Source organism: Pleurodeles waltl, chromosome 5 (assembly GCF_031143425.1).
Source record: "Pleurodeles waltl isolate 20211129_DDA chromosome 5, aPleWal1.hap1.20221129, whole genome shotgun sequence".
In the NCBI taxonomy this organism is placed as follows: Eukaryota; Metazoa; Chordata; class Amphibia; order Caudata; family Salamandridae; genus Pleurodeles; species Pleurodeles waltl.
The window spans coordinates 42984555-43007474 of NC_090444.1; the positions used below are offsets into that span (position 1 = coordinate 42984555).

At 48.4% G+C, this 22920-nt stretch overlaps 1 protein-coding gene across 1 annotated transcript in view; it reads left to right on the forward strand.

Annotated features, from left to right (window-relative positions):
* Nucleotides 1-22920, forward strand: part of LOC138296977 (olfactory receptor 2D2-like) — a 40999-nt gene that overhangs the window by 4964 nt on the left and 13115 nt on the right. Inside the window, exon 4 of the mRNA XM_069236493.1 lies at nucleotides 11768-12754. Coding sequence (XP_069092594.1) covers nucleotides 11768-12754 — 987 coding nt within the window. The remainder of the gene's footprint in view (nucleotides 1-11767; nucleotides 12755-22920) is intronic.

Below are 22920 nucleotides of genomic sequence, written 5' to 3' on the forward strand. Positions count from 1 at the left end.
GAGAACACCTCAGTCTCCTGTCTAATAACACTGACTTACAGGACTTCCTGTTAGGCCCCAGAAAACACTGTAAGAAGTGTTTCTTATATGAAGTATATAATGAAATTTGGAAGCTTTCCAAACAAGAAGCAGCTGCCTGGTTAAGGCAAAATGACCAGGAAAATCTGAAAAAGGCATTAGCTGTTGTGGATAATGGGTTTAATACCTTGTCTGACCAGATATACACTTTAAATAACATAGGTGGTCATTACAATCCTGGCGGACAGTGTTAAAGCGGCAGTAAATGTTTTGCAATTATGACAGTGGAGGAAACCGCCAACAAAGACAGCCACTTTAACACTCCGACCGCCACGGCAGTACAAACGAACAGCGCGGTGGTCACCGCCAACAGACAGGCGGAGGACAATGTACTACCCACAGTATCACAACCTACCAATCCGCCACCTTTTCCGGGGCGGATTCACCACGGATAAAAACACAGCGGAAACAGGAATTTCGAAGGGAAAACGCTCACCTCTACACACTCCACGAGGAAGGAGGGCACAATGGAGCCGGAACTTCATATTCTCCCAGCGCTAGTCTTCCTGCTCTTCTACGAGGAACCTCAACGCCGGCGGCGAAGACCACGGTGAGTACTGCACCTACGACATAGGGGAGGGGGAGGCAAAAACACAGGGACACACACACTCATCCACTACAACACACACACCAATGCTTATCTATACATTACACCCCCCAACCCCCCGGAAGAATGCAAAGACAAAAGGAAATGAGTGGAACCATTGTAATATATCAAAATACAGTAAGCAAATATATACATATATATATCCACAATAAACAAAATATACACCACGATTAGTAGTGCAAGTTTTGCACCATTCATAGTCCGTGGACCACTGGGCCTAAAATGCATGGGCGAGGCCCACACAAGATACCCGAACATGACGGAGAGAACACTGCAGGGGCATCAGATAGAAATACAACAGGCACCTCTGGGTGAAGGGAAGGGGGGGCACCTCAGCCGGATGAGTGCACCACACCAGATCCACGAGGGGGCTCCATGCCCATTGATGTGTCCTGGGGAGTGCAAAGCCATAGCCTCTCAAGTCTCTACATTGGGTGGTTTGCCCACTGTACCATCCTGGGGAGTGCAAAGCCACAGTCTCTCAAGTCTCTACAGTGGGTGGTTTGCCCACTGTACCATCCTGGGGAGTGCAAAGCCACAGTATCTCAAGTCTATACAGTGGGAGGGTTGCCCACTGTTCCATCCTGGGGAGTTCAAAGTCACAGTCTCACAAGTCCCTACAGTGGGTGGGTTGCCCACTGTATCATCCTGGGGAGTGCAAAGCCACAGTCTCACAAGTGGATGCATGTCTCCACTGGTTCTGGAGGGGGACTGGTGCCCAGAGTGCAGCACTCACCCTGTGACGGTCCCAGTTGCGTCACTGCCCCTGCCGCAAATGGGCTAGCAGTGCTTTCCATGGCGGTCTTTGCCCTGTTCAACGGTCCTTGGCCTGTTCAGCGGTGCTTGAGTTGCCAGTGTCTGACCTGTTCAGCAGTGCTTTCCATGGCGGTCTTTGCCCTGTTCAGCGGTCCTTGCCTTGGCGGTCTTTTCCCTGTTTAGCGGTCCTTGGCCTGTTCAGCGGTGCTTGAGTTGCCAGTGTCTGACCTGTTCAGCGGTGCTTTCCATGGCGGTCTTTGCCCTGTTCAGCGGTCCTTGCCATGGCGGTCTTTGCCCTGTTCAGCAGTCCTTGCCACGGCGGTCTTTGCCCTGTTCAGCGGTCCTTGGCCTGTTCAGCGGTGCTTGAGTTGCCAGTGTCTGACCTGTTCAGCAGTGCTTTCCATGGCGGTCTTTGCCCTGTTCAGCGGTCCTTGCCATGGCGGTCTTTGCCTGTTCAGCGGTCCTTGGCCTGTTCAGCGGTGCTTGAGTTGCCAGTGTCTGACCTGTTCAGCGGTCCTTGCCAAGGCGGTCCGTCATTGCCCAGCTGGGCTGTGGCTGGCGGTCCTTCATGGGTCAGCTGGGCTGTGGCTTGCGGGGCCCTCCTGGTCAGCTGGGCTGTGGCTGGCGGTGGCCTCCTGGGCAGTGACGATGGGGCTGGCGGTGGCCTCCTGGGCAGTGACTCTGGCGGTGGCCTCCTGGGCAGTGATGATAGGGCTGGTGGTGGCCTCCTGGGCAGCGGGGATGATGACGGTCTTCTCCGCCGTGCTGCTCCTCCCAGACTTTAGAGATATCTTCTGCCCCTTCCCCACCTTGGGAGGAGTCACAGCTGACTCCACACTCCCCCTGGGACACCTGTGAACGGCTTGGCTGGCTGGAGTCTTTTCCCCTCTCCCGCCAGGCACTGTCCAACTTCTGGTGCTTCACAGGGGGGTGTTCTGGCTGTGCTGTGGCTCCGTGCCACACTGGCTGCCCTGGTGGCCAGTGCACTCCACATACCTGAGGAGACAGGGGACGTGTAAATGGTAGTGGGGGTGGTGAGTGCACGTGAGTCGGGTGTGCTGGTGCGGGACGTAGTGGCTGTAGTGGTAGTGCATGCAGGTGTGAGTGTAGATGAGACTGGGAGGGAGGAGGGAGACGAGGAGGAGGGGGACACAGTGGAGGCAGTGGATGTTGGTGTGTCTGTATGTGTGTGATACTTGCGTGAATGCCTGTGGGATGTGTGGTCCTTATATTTGCCTGAGCTTCCCTTGTGTGTTGAGGTGTGTGCAGGCTGGTCTGATGGTGTGCTTGGGATAGGCAGAGGTACAGGGGATTGAGTCTGGGTGGAGGAAGCTGGAGGAAGCTGGAGGGGGGAGGCTAGACACAGGGACAATGGCTGCAATCAGTGCTGAGGCCAGAGTCTGAACGGTTTGATGAAGGGCAGCCTGACCAGAATTAATTCCCTCCAGGAATGCATTTGTGTGTTGCAACTCCCTTTCTACACCCTGGATGGCATTCAAAATGGTAGACTGCCCAACAGTGAGGGACCTGAGGAGGTCAATGGCCTCCTCACTGGGGGCAGCAGAGGTGACAGGGGCAGGGGCTGAGGTGCCTAGGGCGAAGGTGATGCCCACCCTCCTGGGTGAGCGGGCACGGGGAAAAGGCAGAGGGGCTGCTGGGAGGGCTGTGCTGGGTGGCGGCTGTACCTGTAGATGCGGGGGGCACAGATGTTGCCTCCACCACAGAGGAGCTCCCATCAGAGGTCGAGTCCATGTCGCTGGTGTCAGCTCCTGTCCCCGCCGTGGAGCTCCCCTCGCCCTCCGTCCCACTGGTGAACTCTGAATCTGTAGTCTCGCCCTCCAGGGCCATGTGGGATGCAGCTCCCTCGTGCTCCAGTGCCACTGTTCCTCCGCCAGATGATGCTAATGCACACAAGAACAGGGAGACCACAAAAAGGGGGGGGGCGGCAGAAGAAAGACAGGTTGAGTGCATGGCTTACCGCTACCGTTGGCAGACAATACAGACACAGCAGTCCACTGCACTACGTCGCACTGTTGGGCTCTACAGTGCACTTCCTGGGAAATGGCCTACAAGGCTATGGATGACATCTGCACACATAGATGGCACAGGGGCATGAATACCTGTACTAGGCACTCTACAGAGGTGGGCTGGGGGGCCACAGGGCAATGCCTTATGAATGGGCTTACCCTACGGAACTCGCCCTGGCCTAGGGGAACTCACAGCCCTTCTCCCCCACCCAGACACCTTCACTGCACGCAAAGTCTACTGAATGAGAGTGTACTCACCCCCTTGTGTCTGCTGTGATGCCCTCAAGCGCCCATCCAACTGCGGGTAGGCCACCACCAGGATCCGGAACATCAGGGGGGTCATGGTTCGACAGGCACCCCTCCCACTTTGGGAGGCCATCCCCAGCTGAGCCTCCGCCGTCTTCTTGCTCCAGCGGCGAATGTCCTCCCATCTTTTCCGGCAGTGAGTGCTCCATCTGTGGTGGACCCCCAGAGTCCGGACATCCTTGGCGATGGCACGCCAAATATCCTTCTTCTGGTGGGTGCTGACCTACATGAAATGTAGAGGGGAAGAAGAAAAGTAATTAACAACTGCACCGTCAAAGTGAGTGGCCCACATCCCTACCCTTGCCATGTGGCACATGCATTCACAGTCTTTCATGCACGCAGAACTGTGCCCCCTTCCTTCTTACAACCAGCCCTCTCCACACAGGCATAGCCCATACAACATGCTCCCTGTGTACTTACCTGTTGGTCTGGAGGACCGTAGAGTAGCGTGTACTGGGGGAGGACCCCGTCGACGAACTTCTCCAACTCCTCTGCAGTGAAGGCAGGGGCCCTTTCCCCAGACGCACGAGCCATTGTCTCTTCCAGACCGAGGTCACAGCAGCACTTGCAGTGTAGGTCCTCTCCTGTCGAAGATCAGGTATCGAGTGATTCAACAGTCAGAAAATGGCGTTCACGTCTGCAGCGGTCTCGTCCGCGGCGGTGCGTACCATCAATGTTAACCAATGCAGCATTGCGCCGCGGTCTTCGACCGCCTACCGCGAAGATGTACAATGCCAGCGCAGTTACCTCACATCCCATTGTCCCAGTTTAGAGGTCAGGCAGCCGCCATTTCAGGGGCCCACATTGCCTAATTACCAACTGCGTCACACATACCTAGGCCTTGTCTCACAACACACATACAGGCCACATTTTGTGTATGAATGGTGTTCTGTGTAGACTGTGGGTACATACCTCTGAGTTGTTTGACTCTGTGGTCGCTGTTGTCCTTCATAGGCACAGTCCGCTGGGACATGTGAGGAGATGGCGGCATCCTCCGGTGTACTGACTGCTGGTGGACCTGTCAACAATGGAGGAAAGAAGTTTGATCATCACTTACAGGTTTGACCGTGCCACAATCCAGGAACTGTGTACACAGTTGGAGCCTGACCTGATGTCAGCAATCCGCCATCCCACAGGAATCCCTCCTCAAGTGCAGTTGCTATCAGTGCTCCATTTCCTTGCAAATGGGTCTTTTCAAACAACTGTGGCCATGGCATTAGGGATGTCCCAGCCTATGTTTTCAAACGTGTTGTCCAGAGTGTTGTCTGCCCTGCTGAAACACATGCAGAGCTATATCGTTTTCCCTCAGGTGTAGGACTTGCCTACAGTGAAAGGTGACTTCTATGCCATGAGACATATCCCCAACATCATAGGTGCCATTGATGGGACCCATGTAGCTTTGATTCCCTCCCCCCCACAGGAGTGAACAGCTGTACAGGAACCGGAAGAGTTATCATTCCATGAATGTACAGATGGTATGTTTGGCAGACCAGTACATCTCCCAGGTAAATGCTATGTTCCCTGGCTCTGTGCATGATGCCTACATCCTGCGGAATAGCAGCATCCCTTATGTGATGGGTCAACTCCAGAGGTACCGGGTGTGGCTATTAGGGGACTCTGGTTACCCCAACCTGTCATGGCTACTGACCCCAGTGAGGAATCCCAGGACCAGGGCAGAGGAACGCTACAATGAGGCCTATGGGCGGACTAGGAGGGTGATCGAGCGGACCTTCGGCCTCCTGAAGGCCAGGTTCAGGTGCCTCCATATGACAGGTGGATCCCTATTCTACTCACCAAAGAAGGTGTGCCAGATCATCGTGGCCTGCTGTATGCTTTACAACTTGGCTTTGCAACAACAGGTGCCTTTTCTGCAGGAGGATGGTCCAGATGGCGGTGTTGTTGCAGCTGTGGAGCCTGTGGAGCCTGTGGACAGTGATGAGGAGGAAGCAGAGGAAGAAGACATTGACAACAGGGACTCAGTCATCTAGCAATATTTCCAGTGACACACAGGTGAGAATACATTCCTGCCTACTACAAGTACTTTAACACTTCTACCTCTATCCTGTCTGTCTATTTCACCTAGTGTATGGTCATTGAGTTGTAATTTTCCCTTACGGTTTCACAGGTGTGGTTTCCAACGTGTGTCATCTGCTTAGATTCCTCATGGACTAGAGCTATGTGACATAGGTATGTTGACATTACATATGAAAAATCATTTTGTCACTGTAATTGCTAATACACAATTTCAAAATCACAGACTGACTCCAGATTGTTTTGTGCTTCAAGGGTGTTTATTGAAGTGCTCAATATTGGAGGGGGTTGTAAAATGGTGAGGGGGGGTGGTGGAGGAATGTCCATGGCAGAGTCCAGTCTATTAGTCTCACAGGTGCATTGCCCATATGGGCATTGGAAGTGGAGCGGGGGCAGTTCCAATATAGACAGGGTTACAAAGAGAGACAGTGGTTTGACAATCAGGGTGGTCTCATTTCTTGGCGGGGGTCTTGGCATTGTGCTCTGTCTTGTTCCTGGATCTCAGGGACCGCTTGCAGTGTGGTTCTCCGTCTGCAGGGGGTGGGGTGCTGGTGTGGTGGTCCTGTGGCGGTGCTTCCTGTCCACTAGCGCCGGCGGAGGTGGTGGGCAGTTCATCGTCCATGCTAGTGTCAGGGGTCCCTTGGAGTGCCACAGTGTCCCTCCTGGTGTTAAGTATTTCCTTCAGCACCCCTACGATGGTGCCCAGGGCGGAGCTGATGGCTCTGAGTTCCTCCCTGAACCCCAAATACTGTTCCTCCTGCATGCGCTGGGTCTCCTGAAACTTGGCCTGGACCGTTGCCATCGTCTACTTGGAGTGGTGGTAGGCTCCCATGATGGAGGAGAAGGCCTCGTGGAGAGTGTGTTCCCTTGGCCTGTCCGCCTCCTGTCGCACAGCAGCCCTCCCAGTTCCCCTGTGTTCCTGGGCCTCCATCCCCTGGACCGTGTGCCCACTGCCACTGCCCCCAGGTCCATGTTGTTGTTGGGGTGGTGGGTTATCCTGGGTTCCCTGTAGTGGTGGACACACAGCTGATTGATGTGTCCTGGGGACGGAGGTATGGGCCCGCTGGGTGGGTGCTGTGCTTGTGTTACCAGAGGGTGGAAGGTCTGTGATGGCCTGTGCCTGTGTGAGGGGAACCGACTGTCCGGAGGCTCACGATGGTCTGGGCTGGTCATCTGGATCCAGTTGGACAGAGCTGCTGTCATCACTGTGGGCCTCTTCTGTGGGTGGGGTGGAGATGTCTGGACCCTCCTGTCTGGTGACGTTGGGTAGTGGTCCTGCAGCGGTGTAAAAGCATGATTATTGCATCTGTGTGTGTCATGGTGTGCAATGGGTGGGTGACCATGTACCTCAGTGCTAGCATTCCTGTGTGGGGGCTTGTGTGATGATGGTTTAAGGGGGTGTTTTAGTTATGGGTGTCCATGCTTTGTTGTTGCATGCAGGGCTTGGTGTTGGGATGTGTGGTTTGTGATATTAGTACATTTGTGAGGAGATGGAGTGATAGGGGAGGGGGCGAGGGTGGGGGTCTGTGATAGCATGCAGGTAGGGTGGGGGATATGGTAGTTAAAGATTTGATTTGAAGGTCCATTCCTCCACCGACTCCTGCGAGGCCCTCAGGATGCAGAATCGCCAAGACCTGCTCCTCCCATTTTGTTAGTTGTGGGTGAGGAGGTGGGGGTCCGCTGCCAGTCCGCTGTACCGCCAGGTGGTGTCTGGAGACCACGGAACGCACCTTCCCCATAGGTCGTGCCACCCCTTCTTGATGTCTTCACGATTTCTTGGGTGTTGTCCCACTGCGTTGACCCTGTCGACTATTCTTCGCCATAGCTCCATCTTCCTTGCAATTGAGGTGTGCTGCACCTGTGATCCAAATAGCTGTGGCTCTACCCGGACGATTTCCTCCATCATGACCCTGAGATCCTCCTCCGAGAACCTGGGGTGTCTTTGCCGTGCCATGGGGTGGTGTGGGTGATGTGTGGGGTGGTGTGTGTGGTGATAAGTGTGGTGATATGTAGTGGTGTGTGGTGTTTTGTGCGTGGAAGTTAATGTGGGTGATGGTGTTGAGTGCCTGTGGATGCTACTTTGTGGATGGTGGTGTCTCTCTCTGGCCTTTTCTCTGTAATAGTGGTCGTAGGGGTTTGTGGGTGATGTGGGTGTGTGTTTTATGTTGTATTGGGTGTGTGGGAGTGGTGTGTGTATGTGTATCGGGTATGTGTATTTCAAATTGTCCAATGTGGCGGTGTTTTGTAGAAGTGTGTGTATTTTTAGCGCGGCGGTGTGTACCGCCAATGGAATACCACGGTTGAAAGACCGCCACGTGGATTCGTGGGTCGTGATAGCGTGGGTGTATTTCTTTGGCGTGACGGTGGAGGTTTTGTTTTCGCTAGTTTATCACTGACATTTGGTCTGGCGGAGTTGTGTGGGTGGGTGTCGGATTTGGAGATGTGGGTCATAATAGCTGTGGCAGAATTCCGCGGCCGCAGCGGTGTGTTGGCGGTCTTCTGCACGGCGGTAAGCGGCTTTTCCCGCCATCGTTGTAATGAGGTCCATAGTCTCTTCTGCTATAGACATCATACAAACAGATATGTCTTCTTTACACCATGGACAGAGTCAGTTAGGTCCATTATGCAGCTGAGTTGGACACTTCAAACATTGAAGGCGGGTCACGTTCCCTGGCAGCATGTCAGTGCGAGGGAGATATTTTCCTCCTTTAATTTAACACAACAACAATAACTAAGGGCCAAGAAAGAAGAGACTTATGTTATGCTTAATATTGAGAAATTAGTAAAGCTGCCTTTTACTGTGGCAGAAATACCATCTGCTGAGTGGCAAATACACGGGGTCATCAATCTGCCTATTACTACACTGCAGTTCACCTCCTTTTTAAAACACATTCCGGTAGGCAGATATGAAAGTCTAGGAGACAGTTACACCCATGAAAGGTGTGGGAGCTTCCCTTCTTGAACAAATGTTTCACTGGCATGAAAAAAGTATTTCTTAGTGGTAGTGAATGCAAGACTTTAGTCACCCATTCAATGGTTTGTAAATAGCTGTCCTTGCAGCGAACCTAGCTTGTTATCTGAAGGGAGTTCCAGTCCCCTTAATTAGACCTACGTTCCAGGTGCTTTCAAACGGCAAATACGTCCTGCTCAATGGTGAAGAATGTTGTGGTATGAGAGCCGGAATAGTTTACATTTTTTCGGTCTCTAAGGTGGTTACATGCTGTGGGAACTTACTTTTTCCCCCCACTAAAATTAAAGAGGTAGCTGACATTTGGCCTTGTATTGCTAATTCAGATGTGAATTTTGACAAGTTGAGCAGACTCAAAGCTTTATTGTTTCAAAAGCATGTGGCCCTTACATCTGCACGCAAGACCTACACACTTCAGGTGGTAAGGTCGTCAGCAGAAATACAGTCCCTTTTAAATACAAAGTTTCTGAGAAACTTTGGTGAACTCGTGGGACTAATATTTAATGCGTCCAGTACGACTGGAATTGCATATTTTTTCAAAGCTGTTGGTTCTGGTTTCATTCACACCTTCTCCTCCATATTCAGTTTAATACCATCAGCAATCCACTCAATCTACTCTAGTAGTTTCGGGGTTTTCCGATAACTTTGACTTTATTAACTGGCATCTTGCTGTTGCTATTTTGTATGCGCAATGGCTTTCACGCCGCAACAAGGAGGAATAAAGGTGTTCCAATCAGTGCAGCTGTGTCGTGAACGCATGATGCAGTATTTTGGAGCAACACTCCTGGAGCAATTGGAGTGTGGCTGGTCTTTGTCATTCAGATCGGTTTTGCATTGTGTGCAGCCCGTGTTTCGGTGCCTCTGGTGCTCTTTCGAACACGCACTGGAAATCTGTCTTTCGACGTAGCGCTTGCCCACATTGGGCGCTGATCTGTTGATGTTCTCGCTGAGGGTTCATTACCGGACATACGCATTGAGGTTGCATGTGCTACCGGACGCTACTTTTTTTCCGGAAGTTGCCCTTCCTGGAGGATGTAGCTCACGACTCATCACTGGGCACATCACAAAATGCCGCCTTTGCTGAGGCTGAGGCTACGGAACACAACTGCTCCTTGATCCTTCTTGGCGATGACTTTCTAACTTTAACATCAGCCAAAGTGGAAGATCTCCCGTCCTCTATGGTCCCAGAATAGATTGGAACTTTTCCAAATTGTCTTTTTCTTTAAAAAAAATTTGGTTTTATGCCACATGCTTATGTTTTAAATTGTCCCTTAGCATGCTCATGTGTCCCTTCGACTTGTCATCATTAGCATTGCTTTTAAATATATCTTAGGTTGAGCTTTTAGTAACAGTTTTATATGTTTTAGGCTTTGAACCACCTTCAACGACAAGGGGAGGGTATTGTGTAGCCATTTTAGTTATAGCTCCATGCACGTCATTTTAACACGCTAGGCCGCTGTTCACTTTAACCTAGATATTAAATGCAGCTTCGTCTTATTATTGTTACAATAACCATTTTTGCAGTAGTTTTATTTCCCATTTTTCTAACTGTTTCAGCATAGGCCAGCACTCTGTTCTCCATCAAGACATTCTTGATCACTCTGTGCTTCTTCCAAGGCTACAGCATGGTTCATTGCCAGTGAATGTGGTAGAAGTTTAGTCTCCAACATTCGTAGAAAACACACATCCTTACGTAGGGACAGTTTCTGAGAACATCAGTTGTGTTATTATAAAAACACTCCCTTGTCCCTTACACGTGAGAGGGAGATTCTAGCCAGTGAACCACTACTGTATACTGATTACTGAATGCTTCGCTACAGATGCTAACGCAGACCGCAGGCCTTTGCTCAGGTATGGGGGTTGATGTCTTCCCAGAGGAACCTTAAAGGCAGAATTAGAGCTTTACATGCTGTGCTCAATCATAGCCTAGGTAGGAGCTAGTCCATTGATCATAGTGACAATATGATAGTGTTGTTTTTATGCTTCACTCTTCTTGTCACAATTTTAATACTGTCATGTTGTGTTGTCCTGGTCATTGCAGCTCACGCTTTACTGTATAAGATACAGTTGTTTTATTAAATTCATTATTGAAACATATACTGCTTCTGTTTGTCATTTATATACGAGACAGAATTGTAAATGAGTGAACCGGATGAGACCTGAGTGACCACAACTTCCCTGAGAAGTCAAGTATCCCATGCGCTTGGCTGCCCGGTCATCTCTATCCTTGGGTAGAGATGAGGCACTGCTAGTTAGTCAGAGCAAAACCCTGATTGGAGTGACAGGTGTCACCAGCAGTGGGTTAGACTTAGGCCCTCATAATGAACACAGCGGTAACAGCCGCTGTGTTCATGCTGGTGGTCAAAACACTGACCTCCAGCGTCCCCAGATCCCCGCCGGCCAAATAATGAACCTTCCTGTGGGCCGTCCGGCGGGAACATTGTTTCCGCCCGCCAGCCCACAGGAAGGCCTGGCCGGGACATTGATGGAGGCTGCACATGGACTCGCCGCCAATGCCTCTGTGCGGTAGGTACAGCTGCACCCGTCGCTCAGATCATTGCCCAAAATTCAGGCAGTGACCTGCACGACGGTGCACTGCACCGGGGCCCCTGCACTGCCCATGCAAAGGCTGCCCTGTATGATGATGTTTCTACCCGCTGCCAGGCTGCCTGACAGAGGAAGCCTGGCGGTGAGTGAGGGCTGCAGATGGTGACCCTCACTGTGTTCATTATGTGGCGGAATGGCCCGCCATGCCGGCTCGCGGTTTCACCCGCAAACGCCGGCATGGCGGGCCAACCCGCCATGTTCATAATGACCACCATTGTCTCCCACACCGCGGGTGATTCTGCTGCTCAAAATCCAGTAGTCTCATTAGAATAATGAGAGCCTATGCGACAGCGCTAATAAGATGTGTATCTACTATATGCATTCTATGAGATCAAACACTACTTATGCACAATGCATTTGTTAAGGGTCTATCTTCTTTTTCTTTAGATTATATGGAATTGGAACAAATAGAAATGAAAAATGGAAGCTACAATACAGAGTTCCTACTCATTGGCCTGTCTCAGGACCCGACTGTAAGGATTTTTCTCTTTGTGTTATTTTTGATTGTATACATGTTGACTCTGATTGGAAATATAAGCCTCATCATAGCCTGCATCAGTGACCTTCGGCTTCATATGCCTATGTATTTCTTCCTGGGAAACCTTTCCTTGGTGGACATTTGCTTTGCATCTGTGATTGTTCCCAACATGATGGCCCAACTTCTTGTTAGAAGTAGGATCAGCTTCAGTGGTTGTGCAGCTCAGATGTACACTTTATTGTTCTTCGGCGGTACAGAATGTGTGCTTCTTGCAATCATGGCATATGATCGCTATGTTGCCATCACATTTCCCCTGCATTATACAGTCATTATGCGCATATCTATTTGCATTACATTAGCATCTTGTTGCTGGCTTTGTGGCAGTGTAATAGCATTCGCAGGCACATTTGTTACACTGCGGTTGCCAGTATGTGGGTCTACAATTAATCATTTTTTTTGTGATTCCACTGCTCTTCTGAAGATGGCATGTGTGGACACTTATGTCACAGAGATGATTATCTTCTGTTCAGGAATATTTGTACTTTTGATACCGTGTCTCTTCACTGCAGTCTCCTACATCCGAATCATTATCACAGTTGTAAGAATTCGCTTCTCCAAAGCCAGATTCAAAGTCTTCTCCACATGTGCTTCTCATCTGATCATTGTCACCATATTCTACAGCACCGCAATCTACATGTACATGAGACCAGTGTCTAAAAACCCTGAAAATTGGGATAAATTTATCTCTGTGTTTTACACTGTGACCCCTCCAATGCTGAACCCCGTTATCTACAGTCTACGAAATAAGGATGTGAAGATGGCTCTGCAGAATGTTTTTTTAAGGGCACATTTTAAATGTGCATCTTACTTTTATTCAGTAGTTGTTATAAAGATGAGTATGTTAAAATAAGTAGTAGATATGTGGAATAAAACAGCTGGGCATGGGTAAATCACAGATGTCCATCATGGATTAATGTAGAATGTACCTGAACATAATAGCAGGGCGGGACAAGATTGTGAAGGTTGTGTTATCGATAATAATGGAAAATGTAGCTCGTTCACCACAATATTAGGGAGATTAACTCATTGTATGACATGAACACAACCAAGACCATCTGACCATTTTGGCATTCGGAAACTCCTGGTGGGCCACAAGCAGTGCTTAACTTTGATTCCAGAGCGCCGGCATTTATTTTCGAGGGCTGGCGCTTATTTTTCTGCCTCAATCATTTACTGAGAGAAACATACACATATGGGAAAAATGGAGGAAGAGAAAAATGAAAAAGCGTCACAATGGGAGAAAGCAGAAAGCTGAAAGCTGCAGGAGTGAGCTGAAGGGGCAGGGAGTGGCTGTTAATGGATGGAAGAGGCCCAAGATGGCTTCAGGATTATGCTTGCACATTTAATTTCAGCAGCTGCGTGTTGAAGAGGAGGGCTTTGAGCACCGGCATGTTTTTATTTACAAATTAAGCACTGGCCAGAAGTGAGAAGACTGCTATTTTACTACGATAATGCTTAATGCCCGGTTATATTTACAACTCCAACTAAATTTCAAAAGCATTGACAACAAATACCCAGAGCAAGACGTGGCATATTCTATCTATTTAGTTTAGATACTGAAACCTGGAGCAATAGGCCCCACAAAAGATGGAGGTTATGGGAAGCCGTTCATGTCAAAATTACAGCTCCCTATATAGGACCCCTCCTGGAATGCATAGCGTGTTGCAAAATGAATATGACATACACCAGAATTAATGTACTATGTGTCAAAATAAATATGATACCTGGCAGAGTGAATCTGACTTGAACCAAAACAAATATGAAACCAGGCAAAGTGAATATGCTACTTAGTGATTATTATGAATAACTCACACTCAGAATTGAATAAGAGATATACTGAAATATATATCAATCATACTGAAATAAATATGGCCCTCACTAAACAATAAAGCAATCACTGAAACACATACAATATTTGTAAAAAAGAATGCAACATTTCTTGAAATGACTGACATATGCCAAGAGGAATATGACACACATTGGAATAAATATGACAGCTTGAAATGAATATAAGGTACTGAAATGGAAATGCATTATTCTGAAAGGAATATAATGTGCAATGAACATTACATTTATAAAACAAATGAATATGATTTGCATTGAAAGTGATATGACACACATTAACATAATTATGATATGTATTGCAATTGGTATGAGTCATGTTAAAATCAATATCATGCGTAAATATGAATAAGACATCTATTGAAAGGAATATGGCACATGCCAAGATGAATATGACATGAAATGAAGATAAACCCTTTTGAAATTAATCCAACATGCCTTAAACTGAATATGACCAATGCTGACTTTAAAATGAAACATGTCAAAATGAATGTTATGCTTTGAAAACAATATAATACACATCGACATGAGTACTGCATATATTGAAATGAACGTGACCTATGTTGAAATGGATATGACCCATGTTAAAATTATAATGTCAGGTGTTCAGATGAATATGACATCCACTGACGCGAATATACAGTTTATTTAAAGCAATATGACACATGTTAAGATTTATATGAACCATATCCGAATGAATATGACTTCTGATGAAGTTGATATGACCCATATCAAAATTAATATGACATTCATTAAAATTAATATGACACTTATTAAAATGGATATGAAACTATATGAGATAAATGTAGCATGCTTTGAAATGAATAAAGCACATATCGAAATTAACACAAGCCATGTGTAAATTAAAATATGCTCACTGTTTAAATATGGCTTGCCTTGAATCAATGTTGACTTGCTTTAAAATTAACAATACATATTGAAATTAATATTACATATTCTGAAAGGATATGATAAGAACACAAATTAATTAAGGAAAATAAATGTTTTCGACTATGTGCTACATTTCATTTTTGCCGGCTTTCGGACCCTGAGCACTTTACCACTGCTGACCAGTGTTAAAGTGCAAGTGCTCTCTGTCTAAATTGACCTGATGATTGGTTTATCCATGATTAGCATTTTTGTTTTACCAGTAAGTCCCTAGTATAGTGCAACATGTGTGCCCAGGACCTGTAAATCAAATGCTACTATTGGGCATGCAGCACTGATTGTGCCACCCACATGAGTAGCCCTGTAAACATGCTTCAGACCTGCTACTGCAGTGTCTGTGTGCAGTTTTAAACTGCCATTTCAACCTGCAAGTGCACCCACTTGCCAGGCCCAAACCTTCCCTTTTTACTACATGTATGGTACTGAACTGGGGGAAACCAATCGGAAGAATGGAGTCCACACTCCAAAGGATGATTTCCTTAAAGTTTAATCCAGTAAATCTCCCCAAGTAAATAGGAACTCCAACCTTCTCCTAAGCCTTGCAGAATGCCTCCAACTGTCCAGCAGAGAATGTGATCCTCACATTCCGGATAGTCAGCAGACCAATTGGGAGAGATGGGAGATACCATCATACAATAATAGATAAGCGAAATACACAAAACATAATAATACTAAATATAAATATGAAACCTGAAGTTACCCATTTTCCAATACTACAGGTACCCCTTAGGTAGGCCCAAGACAGCCCCATGGGCAGGGTGCAGTGTATTTAAAGGGTAGGACATATACAGGGGAATGTTACATGTCCTGATAATGAAATACTGCTGTAGGAAAGTACCATCTTTCTTGACATGTTACCCCCATTTTTACCTGTATATCAGAATGATTTTGCCTGTCTCACTGGGATCATGCTGGTCAGGACCCCAGTGCACATAGTTTATGGCCTAATGTGTGTGTCTGTATAGTGCGTGACTGTGTCACTGAGGCTCTGTTAATCAGAACCTCAGTGCTTATGCTCTCTCTGCTTTTAAATTTGTCACTGTAGGCTAGTGACTTAATTTACCAATTTCACTTGGCACACTGGACCCCCCTTATAAGTCCCTAGTATATGGTACCTAGGTACCCAGGGCATTGGGGTTCCAGGAGATCCATATGGGCTGCAGCATTTCTTTTGCAACCCATAGGGAGCTCAGACAAACCCTCACACAGGCCTGCCATTGCAGCCTACGCGAAATAGTGCACACACTATTTCACAGCCATTTTCACTGCACTTAAGTAACTTATAGGTCACCTATATGTCTTACCTTCACTTGCTGAAGGTTAGGTGCAAAGTTACTAAGTGTGAGGGCATCCTTGCACTGGCAAAGGTGCCCCCACATAGTTCATGGCATTTCCTGGGACTTGGTGAGTGCGGGGACTCCATTACACACGTGCACTACATATAGGTCAATACCTATATGTAGCTTCACAATGGTAAATCCGAATACGGCCATGTAACATGTCTAAGATCATGAATTGTCCCCCCATTCCAAATCTGGTATTGGGGAGCCAATTCCATGCATCCTGGAGGCTCCAGCATGGAAACCAGTACTGCCAAAGCAGCGCTCTGAGGCTTGCACTACAGCTACAGCTGCTGCCACCTCACACGTAGGGTTCTGCCCTCCTGGGGTCTGAGCAGCTCATTCCCAGGAAGGCAGAACAAAGCATTTCCTCTGAGAGCAGGGTGTTACACCCTCTCCCTTTGGAAATAGATGTTACAGGCTAGGGAGGGGTAGCCTCCCCCAGCCTCTGGAAATGCTTTGAAGGGCACAGGTGGTGCCCTCCTTGCATAAACCAGTCTACACCGGTTCAGAGACCCCTTGCCCCTTGCTATGATGCTAAACTGGACAAAGGAAGGGGGGGGACCACTCACCTATCCATCACCACCCAAGGGGTGATGCCCAGAGCTCCTCCAGTGTGTCCCAGACTTCAGCCATCTTGCTTTGCAAGGTGTGGGGGCACTCTAGAGGGCTCTGAGTAGCCAGTGCCAGCAGGTGACGTCAGAGACCTCTCCTGAGAGGTCCTTACCTGATGAGGTAGCCAATCTCCCTCTCAGGGCTATTTAGTGTCTCTCCTGTGGGTTTTCTTTAGATTTTGCTTGCAAGTTTTCTTCAGGAATCCTCTGCAACTACTACTTCATCCTCTGACCTCAGATCAACCACAGCCTGCTCCAGGAACTGCTGTGACAGCAACAAAGTATCCAAAAGGGATACTTTTCTTCTGCCACTTCAGCTCCAGCCAGCAACTGCAACAGTTTCCATGGTATGCACACTCTGGGGACTCCCTGTCTTCATCCTGCACCAGAAGGACCGAAGAAATCTCCTGTGGGATGACAGAGTCACTCCCCTGCTCACGCAGGCACCTTCCAAGTCGGCGACCGATTCCCTTAGACTCCTCTCACAGCGACAAGCATGCTCCTAAGGACAGAGAGGGTGGATCCCATTGACATAGGCTGTCCTGTGGTCCTGCTTATGCAATTTGGAGGAGGTAGGACCTTACCTTCCCTGGGAGCGACAGTACCCCTGTGTACTGCGTATTCTCTATCTCCTGAAGCCTCTGTGCACTACTTGCAAAATTCCTTTGTGCACAGCATGGCCCAGGTCCCCAGCACTCCATCATGTGACGCTCAACTCGCTGAGTTGCTCTCTTTGTAGGTTAGAAACATATGTTTAAAGGAGTGTTTTGTGGTACAGGTACATACCATGAAACCTACTCTGAAGTGACATGAGTCTGCATTTGGTAGGCCACATGTCCACACATTCACAGAGAAGATACTTTCCGTGCCCACCATGCCAGCCCTTTTATTGTCACTCAAGTGTGAGGGTGAAGTCTGTACTATGATAGTTGCCTGTAGGGACTGTATGCATTGAGTCAGTGTTGCAGAGTGTAAATGTGTTTGTCCAGTCAGGCCTAACAAGTTTACCCTTCAGAAACCACATTGCTGTGTGGTGTTTCATTGTGGCTCACATCACAGTACATGTTGCTGGAGCATCAAATACCTGATGTCATTAGGCTTGCTTAGTCATTGTAGGCCTTGGGCAGGGTAGTGGGTTAGTCTGCAGATGAATCCAAAAGTGTGTACTCATGTCCCTGTACTTATTGGCATGTGCTTCACACTTGTGGTGTGTTGACAAATTCCCCATTCTATGCTTGGTGTTTCTGACAAGTGTGACGCAACCATTTGAGCAAAACGATTGTTTGTAATTGCTGGATTTGTCTCTTGCATCCATATAGGTAAACACCCATCAAAAGAAGGAGATTTGGAGAGCCATCGCCCAGGAGGTGCAGACCCTGGGGGTCCATAGCCTGAAAAGTGCCCACTGTTGCAAGAGGTGGAAGGACCTGAGGTGCTGGGCCAGAAGATCTCAGAGATAAAGATACGGCTGTCCTCCCAATGTGGGCGGGCATACCTCGAAGCATGACCCCACTAGGGCCCGCATTCTGGCAGTAGCATACCCAGACCTTGATGGGCATTTGCAGGGAGCACAGCAGCCACAATGAGTACAGGACATATTACTGCCTGTCACACAGCCAAGTTAATGTGTTAGGTTCTGACATCTACTCCTGATGACTGGGGATTGACCATGTGTGACACACAAGATGAGTAACTGTTTGTGTAGATAAGTAATTTGGTGCATATTGATGTGCCTTGCCTAGTAGCCCAGGGACCTAGGACACAACTGAGTACAATCCACAAAACAATTGCTCTCCAGAGACAACACATTGCTTTGTACAGTGATCAATCAAGGAAGGTTTGTTGTTGTAGTGGGTCTAAATTCTACGCAACAGACCACTACTCCTCAGTTTTACAGTCCAAAGAAAAAGAAGTGATGGATCACTGTCCTCAGCCATGTGTCTGGTCTAGTGAGTAAATTGACATCTGCTCCCAAGAGGCCACTTGTTTTCAGTGTGTGATGAGTGCTGGTGCCTCACTACTCTCTGACATGTGAAGGTAGCATCACACATATGACAGAGCATACATTGTTCTTTGGGTGCAGCTACAGATCAAAACTTTCCCTTGGTAAGTGAGTAATGTCCATTGACACGGTTTATGGCCCATCACTGTTGCCACAATTCCTTGTGCTGACATGTTAGCATGTGTCCTATTCTCTTTTAACAAAATGTGTACACTGCTGCTTCATGCTTCATCTACCTATGTTCACACGAAGAGTTCTGTATTCCCTCGCATATAGTTGCATGCCAACCTGTCTTTTGAATTGGACATAGGTAATAAGGCTACATTTTATGTGGTGCCACAGACAGGACTGTGTCACCATTGATTGTTGGCTCACACATACTTCACCCGTCATTGCATTTCATTTGGCATGTACAACTTCAGTAGCAATGAGAGATATGACATGTAGGACTAGAGTTTTTACACAAAATGTTAATTTCCATGCCACTGATGTGGCTTCAAGTGGCAAAGTGCACTGCACATGTGAAATGGGAAACATATGTTGCCTGACTGTTGGCACACATCATGGAGTGACCTGCAGTTTTGTTGGAATCACATGTGGTTGGGTAGAACTATTCTTCCACGGACATCTGGGTTTGCAGGACCAAAATGGAGACAGTGATGTAGCTTCCCATTGGGCAACATGTCCAGGGCCTTCTACAAGTGCTTGTAAATCCCTGGGCCTCTGCAATATACAAAGAACTAATGGCTTCTACTGATGCAATCAGAGTTTGTCATTGTAAGAGGTGCCATATAGTGGTGGTCATTTTCCGGGGGCTAGCTGTTTCATAGTGTTATGTATTTTAGCAACATATCTCCCTGGCAATTTGCACATTTTGACTACAGTGTACATTTCCATGCCAAATATGTATTATATCTGAGCAACATTAGTACTACCTCCATGACTCAATTAGGACAATTTACACATGGTGAAGTGTGAATTGTTGACATGTTTCCAGTGTGATGTGAGTATTTCCATGTCACCTTCTTCAGGATACTGTACTGCTGTCAGCAACATGGCAGGATTTGGAGCATCATTTCTTATTGTTGTGTTATTGCGTATGTGACAAATAGTTGTCTACATGACCTTGCGTGGGATCAGTTGGAATGAACTTGGCATTGGCCTACTATTGTATGACAACAGGTAATAGGTATGCTCCATGAGGCAAAGCATTGAAGGTGATATGGTGTTCTACTTGTTCAATGGTTATTATGATTGCACAGCTTCACCCATGCAATTGGAGACCTGAGACCTGATTTTCCTGTGGGCAACAGTTGACAGTTCATATGACATACATGCATATGTATGAGTCATGTAGGAGCCAGCTTGAAGTAGTTTGTTACTGGGGCCTACTTGATATCATGGTACTGTTTGTAAATCACAGCTTTTGTTCAGGTGTGATCAGGAACATGCGGAGACCCTTTCCCTTTTGTATTTGGAGCATCATCAAGTGAAGGAGACAGGGCAAAACCAAGTGGGGAAGCATCTGGCCACAGTACCTCCAGTCATGACACCACTGACATGGAGGGACCCTGTGGCACGGAAGGTGAGGGGAGTGCCACCGAGGACACAGGATCAACCTCGTCATCTTTAGATTCTACCTCCATTGGCCACTCCCTAGTGGTGGGGGACCCACCAGGAACTGTTCCTGTACCATCCTTGTCCGCCACCCCCAGTACTAGCACCACCCTTCCTCTTTGCTCCCCACCCAGTTGGCCATGCCCACCCACCTAACAGGGTTGGCGTCTCCTTTGCCCTAGGTACCTCAGTGCCAGCCCGTTACTCCTGCTGCCCTGATTGAAAAGGCTATTGACTTCCTGAGAGAGAGGAGTGTCAGGAGGTCCATAACCTTCTGTGGGGCAGACTGCCATTGTGAATGCCATCCAGGGGTTGGTAAGCCAACTTCAGACAAATGCTTTCCTGGAAGACATTCATAGTGACATGTCAATCAATCAATCAATCACAAATTTGTAAAGCACACTACTCAACTGTGAGGGTCTCAAGGCACTGAGGAGTGGGGGGAGAAAGGAGGGGGTGTTCCTACTACTCAAACAGCCAGGTCTTGAGAAGTTTCCTGAAGGTAAAGAGGTCTTTGGACTGGTGCAGGTGGGTGGGAAGAGTGTTCCACGTTTTGGTGGCAAGGTGCGAGAATGATCTACCACTGGTTATAGTTCTGCGGATGCGTGGGACAGTTGCGAGGGCGAGGTCGGCGGGGCGGAGACGCCAGGTTGGGGTGTAGAAGGAGAGCCGTCTTTTGAGGTATTCTGGTCCGGTGTTGTGCAGTGCTTTGTGAGCGTGGGTGAGGAGTTTGAAGGTGATTCTTTTGTTGACTGGGAGCCAGTGCAGGTTTCTCAGGCGGTCTGTGATGTGGCAGTGGTGGGGGATGTCCAAGATGAGGCGTGCAGAGGCGTTCTGGATGCGTTGCAGCCTGTTCTGAATTCTAGGTTGCGTGCGTGGTCGGTGGGAGTCGGAGCGGCTCCGAGAGTGGCAGGCCAACAGGAGTCATCCCATGCGGAGGGGATGGAGCCAAAGATGAGGACCTCTGTCTTGTCGGAATTGAGTTTGAGGCATCTCCTCTTCATCCATTCGGCGATGGCCTTCATTCCTTCATGGAGGTTGGTCTTGGCAGAGTCCTTGGTGAGGAATAGGATCAGCTGGGTGTCGTCGGCGTATGAGATGATGTTGAGGTTGTGGGATTGGGTGATGTTAGCAAGCAGGGCCATGTAGATGTTGAAGAGGGTCAGGCTGAGGGACGAACCCTGGGGTACGGCGCAGATGATTTTGGTGGCCTCCGAGCGGAATGGGGGGAGGCAGACTGTCTGGGTTCTGCTGGTGAGAAAGGAGGTGACCCAGTCCAGGGCTCTGTCACGGATTCCTACATTGCTGAGGCGTGAGCGTAGGGTGTTGAACACAGCCGAGAGGTCTAGGAGGATGAGTGCTGCGGTTTCACCATTGTATAGTATGATTCTGATGTCGTCAGTGGCGGCGATGATAGTGATTTCGGTACTGTGATTGCTGCGGAATCCAGATTGGGAAGGGTCCAGGGTGCAGTTTTCCTCGAGGAAGCGGGTTAGTTGTCTGTTGACAGCCTTCTCAATGAATTTTGCAGGAAGGGGAGCAGGGAGATAGGCCAGAAGTTCTTGTGGTCCTTTTGGTCCACCTTGGATTTTTTGAGGAGGGCGTTGATCTCGGCATGTTTCCAGCTGTCTGGGAAGGTGGCAGACTCGAAGGAGCTGTTGATGATCTTCCGTAGTTGGGGTGCGATCACAGAGCTTGCTTTGTTGAGGATGTGGTGAGTGCAGAGGTCATATGGAGAGCCGGAGTGGATGGTGTTCATGATTTTGATGGTGTCTGGCCTACAGAGAACTTTTCAGGCTCTGCCCTCCTCAATGATGACAGCAATCCATCCCCAATCCTCCCTCCCACCACCTCTCTCTTCCCTATCCAAATTCCCTGTTCCCCTACTTGTCCTGAGCACACAGACACATCCACATGCACCAACCTCAACACACACAAGCAGCACACAGCGACACAAACTCTACCAGGCACACCGGCATGCAGGCACTCAACATTCACCCACAGACACCACATCAGCCACCATTTCAACAGACACTCCCACTGACCAACACACCACATCCACCATTCCCACAGACACCACCACAATACCCAGTGATACATCCATCACACCCACCATACACCCAGACAACACCTGTGAGAAAGTAGCCTCTTTCTAGCATGGTTACACCCACTTTTGGCTTGTTTGTGAGTGTATGTCAGTGTATTTTTACTGTCTCACTGGGATCCTGTCAGCCAGGACCCCAGTGTTCATAGTTTGTGGCCTACTGTGTGTGTTGTCAGTAGTGCTTAACTGTGTCACTGAAGTTCTGCTAACCAGAACTTCAGTGCTTACTCTCTCTCTGCTTCCAAATTAGTCACTATAGTTTAGTGACTTCATACGCCAATTCCAATTGGCACACTGGACCCCCCTTATAAGTCCCTAGTATATGGTACCTAGGTACCCAGGGCACTAGGGTTCCAGCAGATCCTTATGGGCAGCAGCATTTCTTCTGCCACCCATCAGGAGCTCAGACAAACCCTCTCACAGGACTGCCACTGCAGCCTGAGTGAAATAGTGCACACACTATTTCACAGCCATTTTCACTGCACGTAAGTAACTTATAAGTCACCTGTATGTCTATTCTTCATTTACTGAAGGG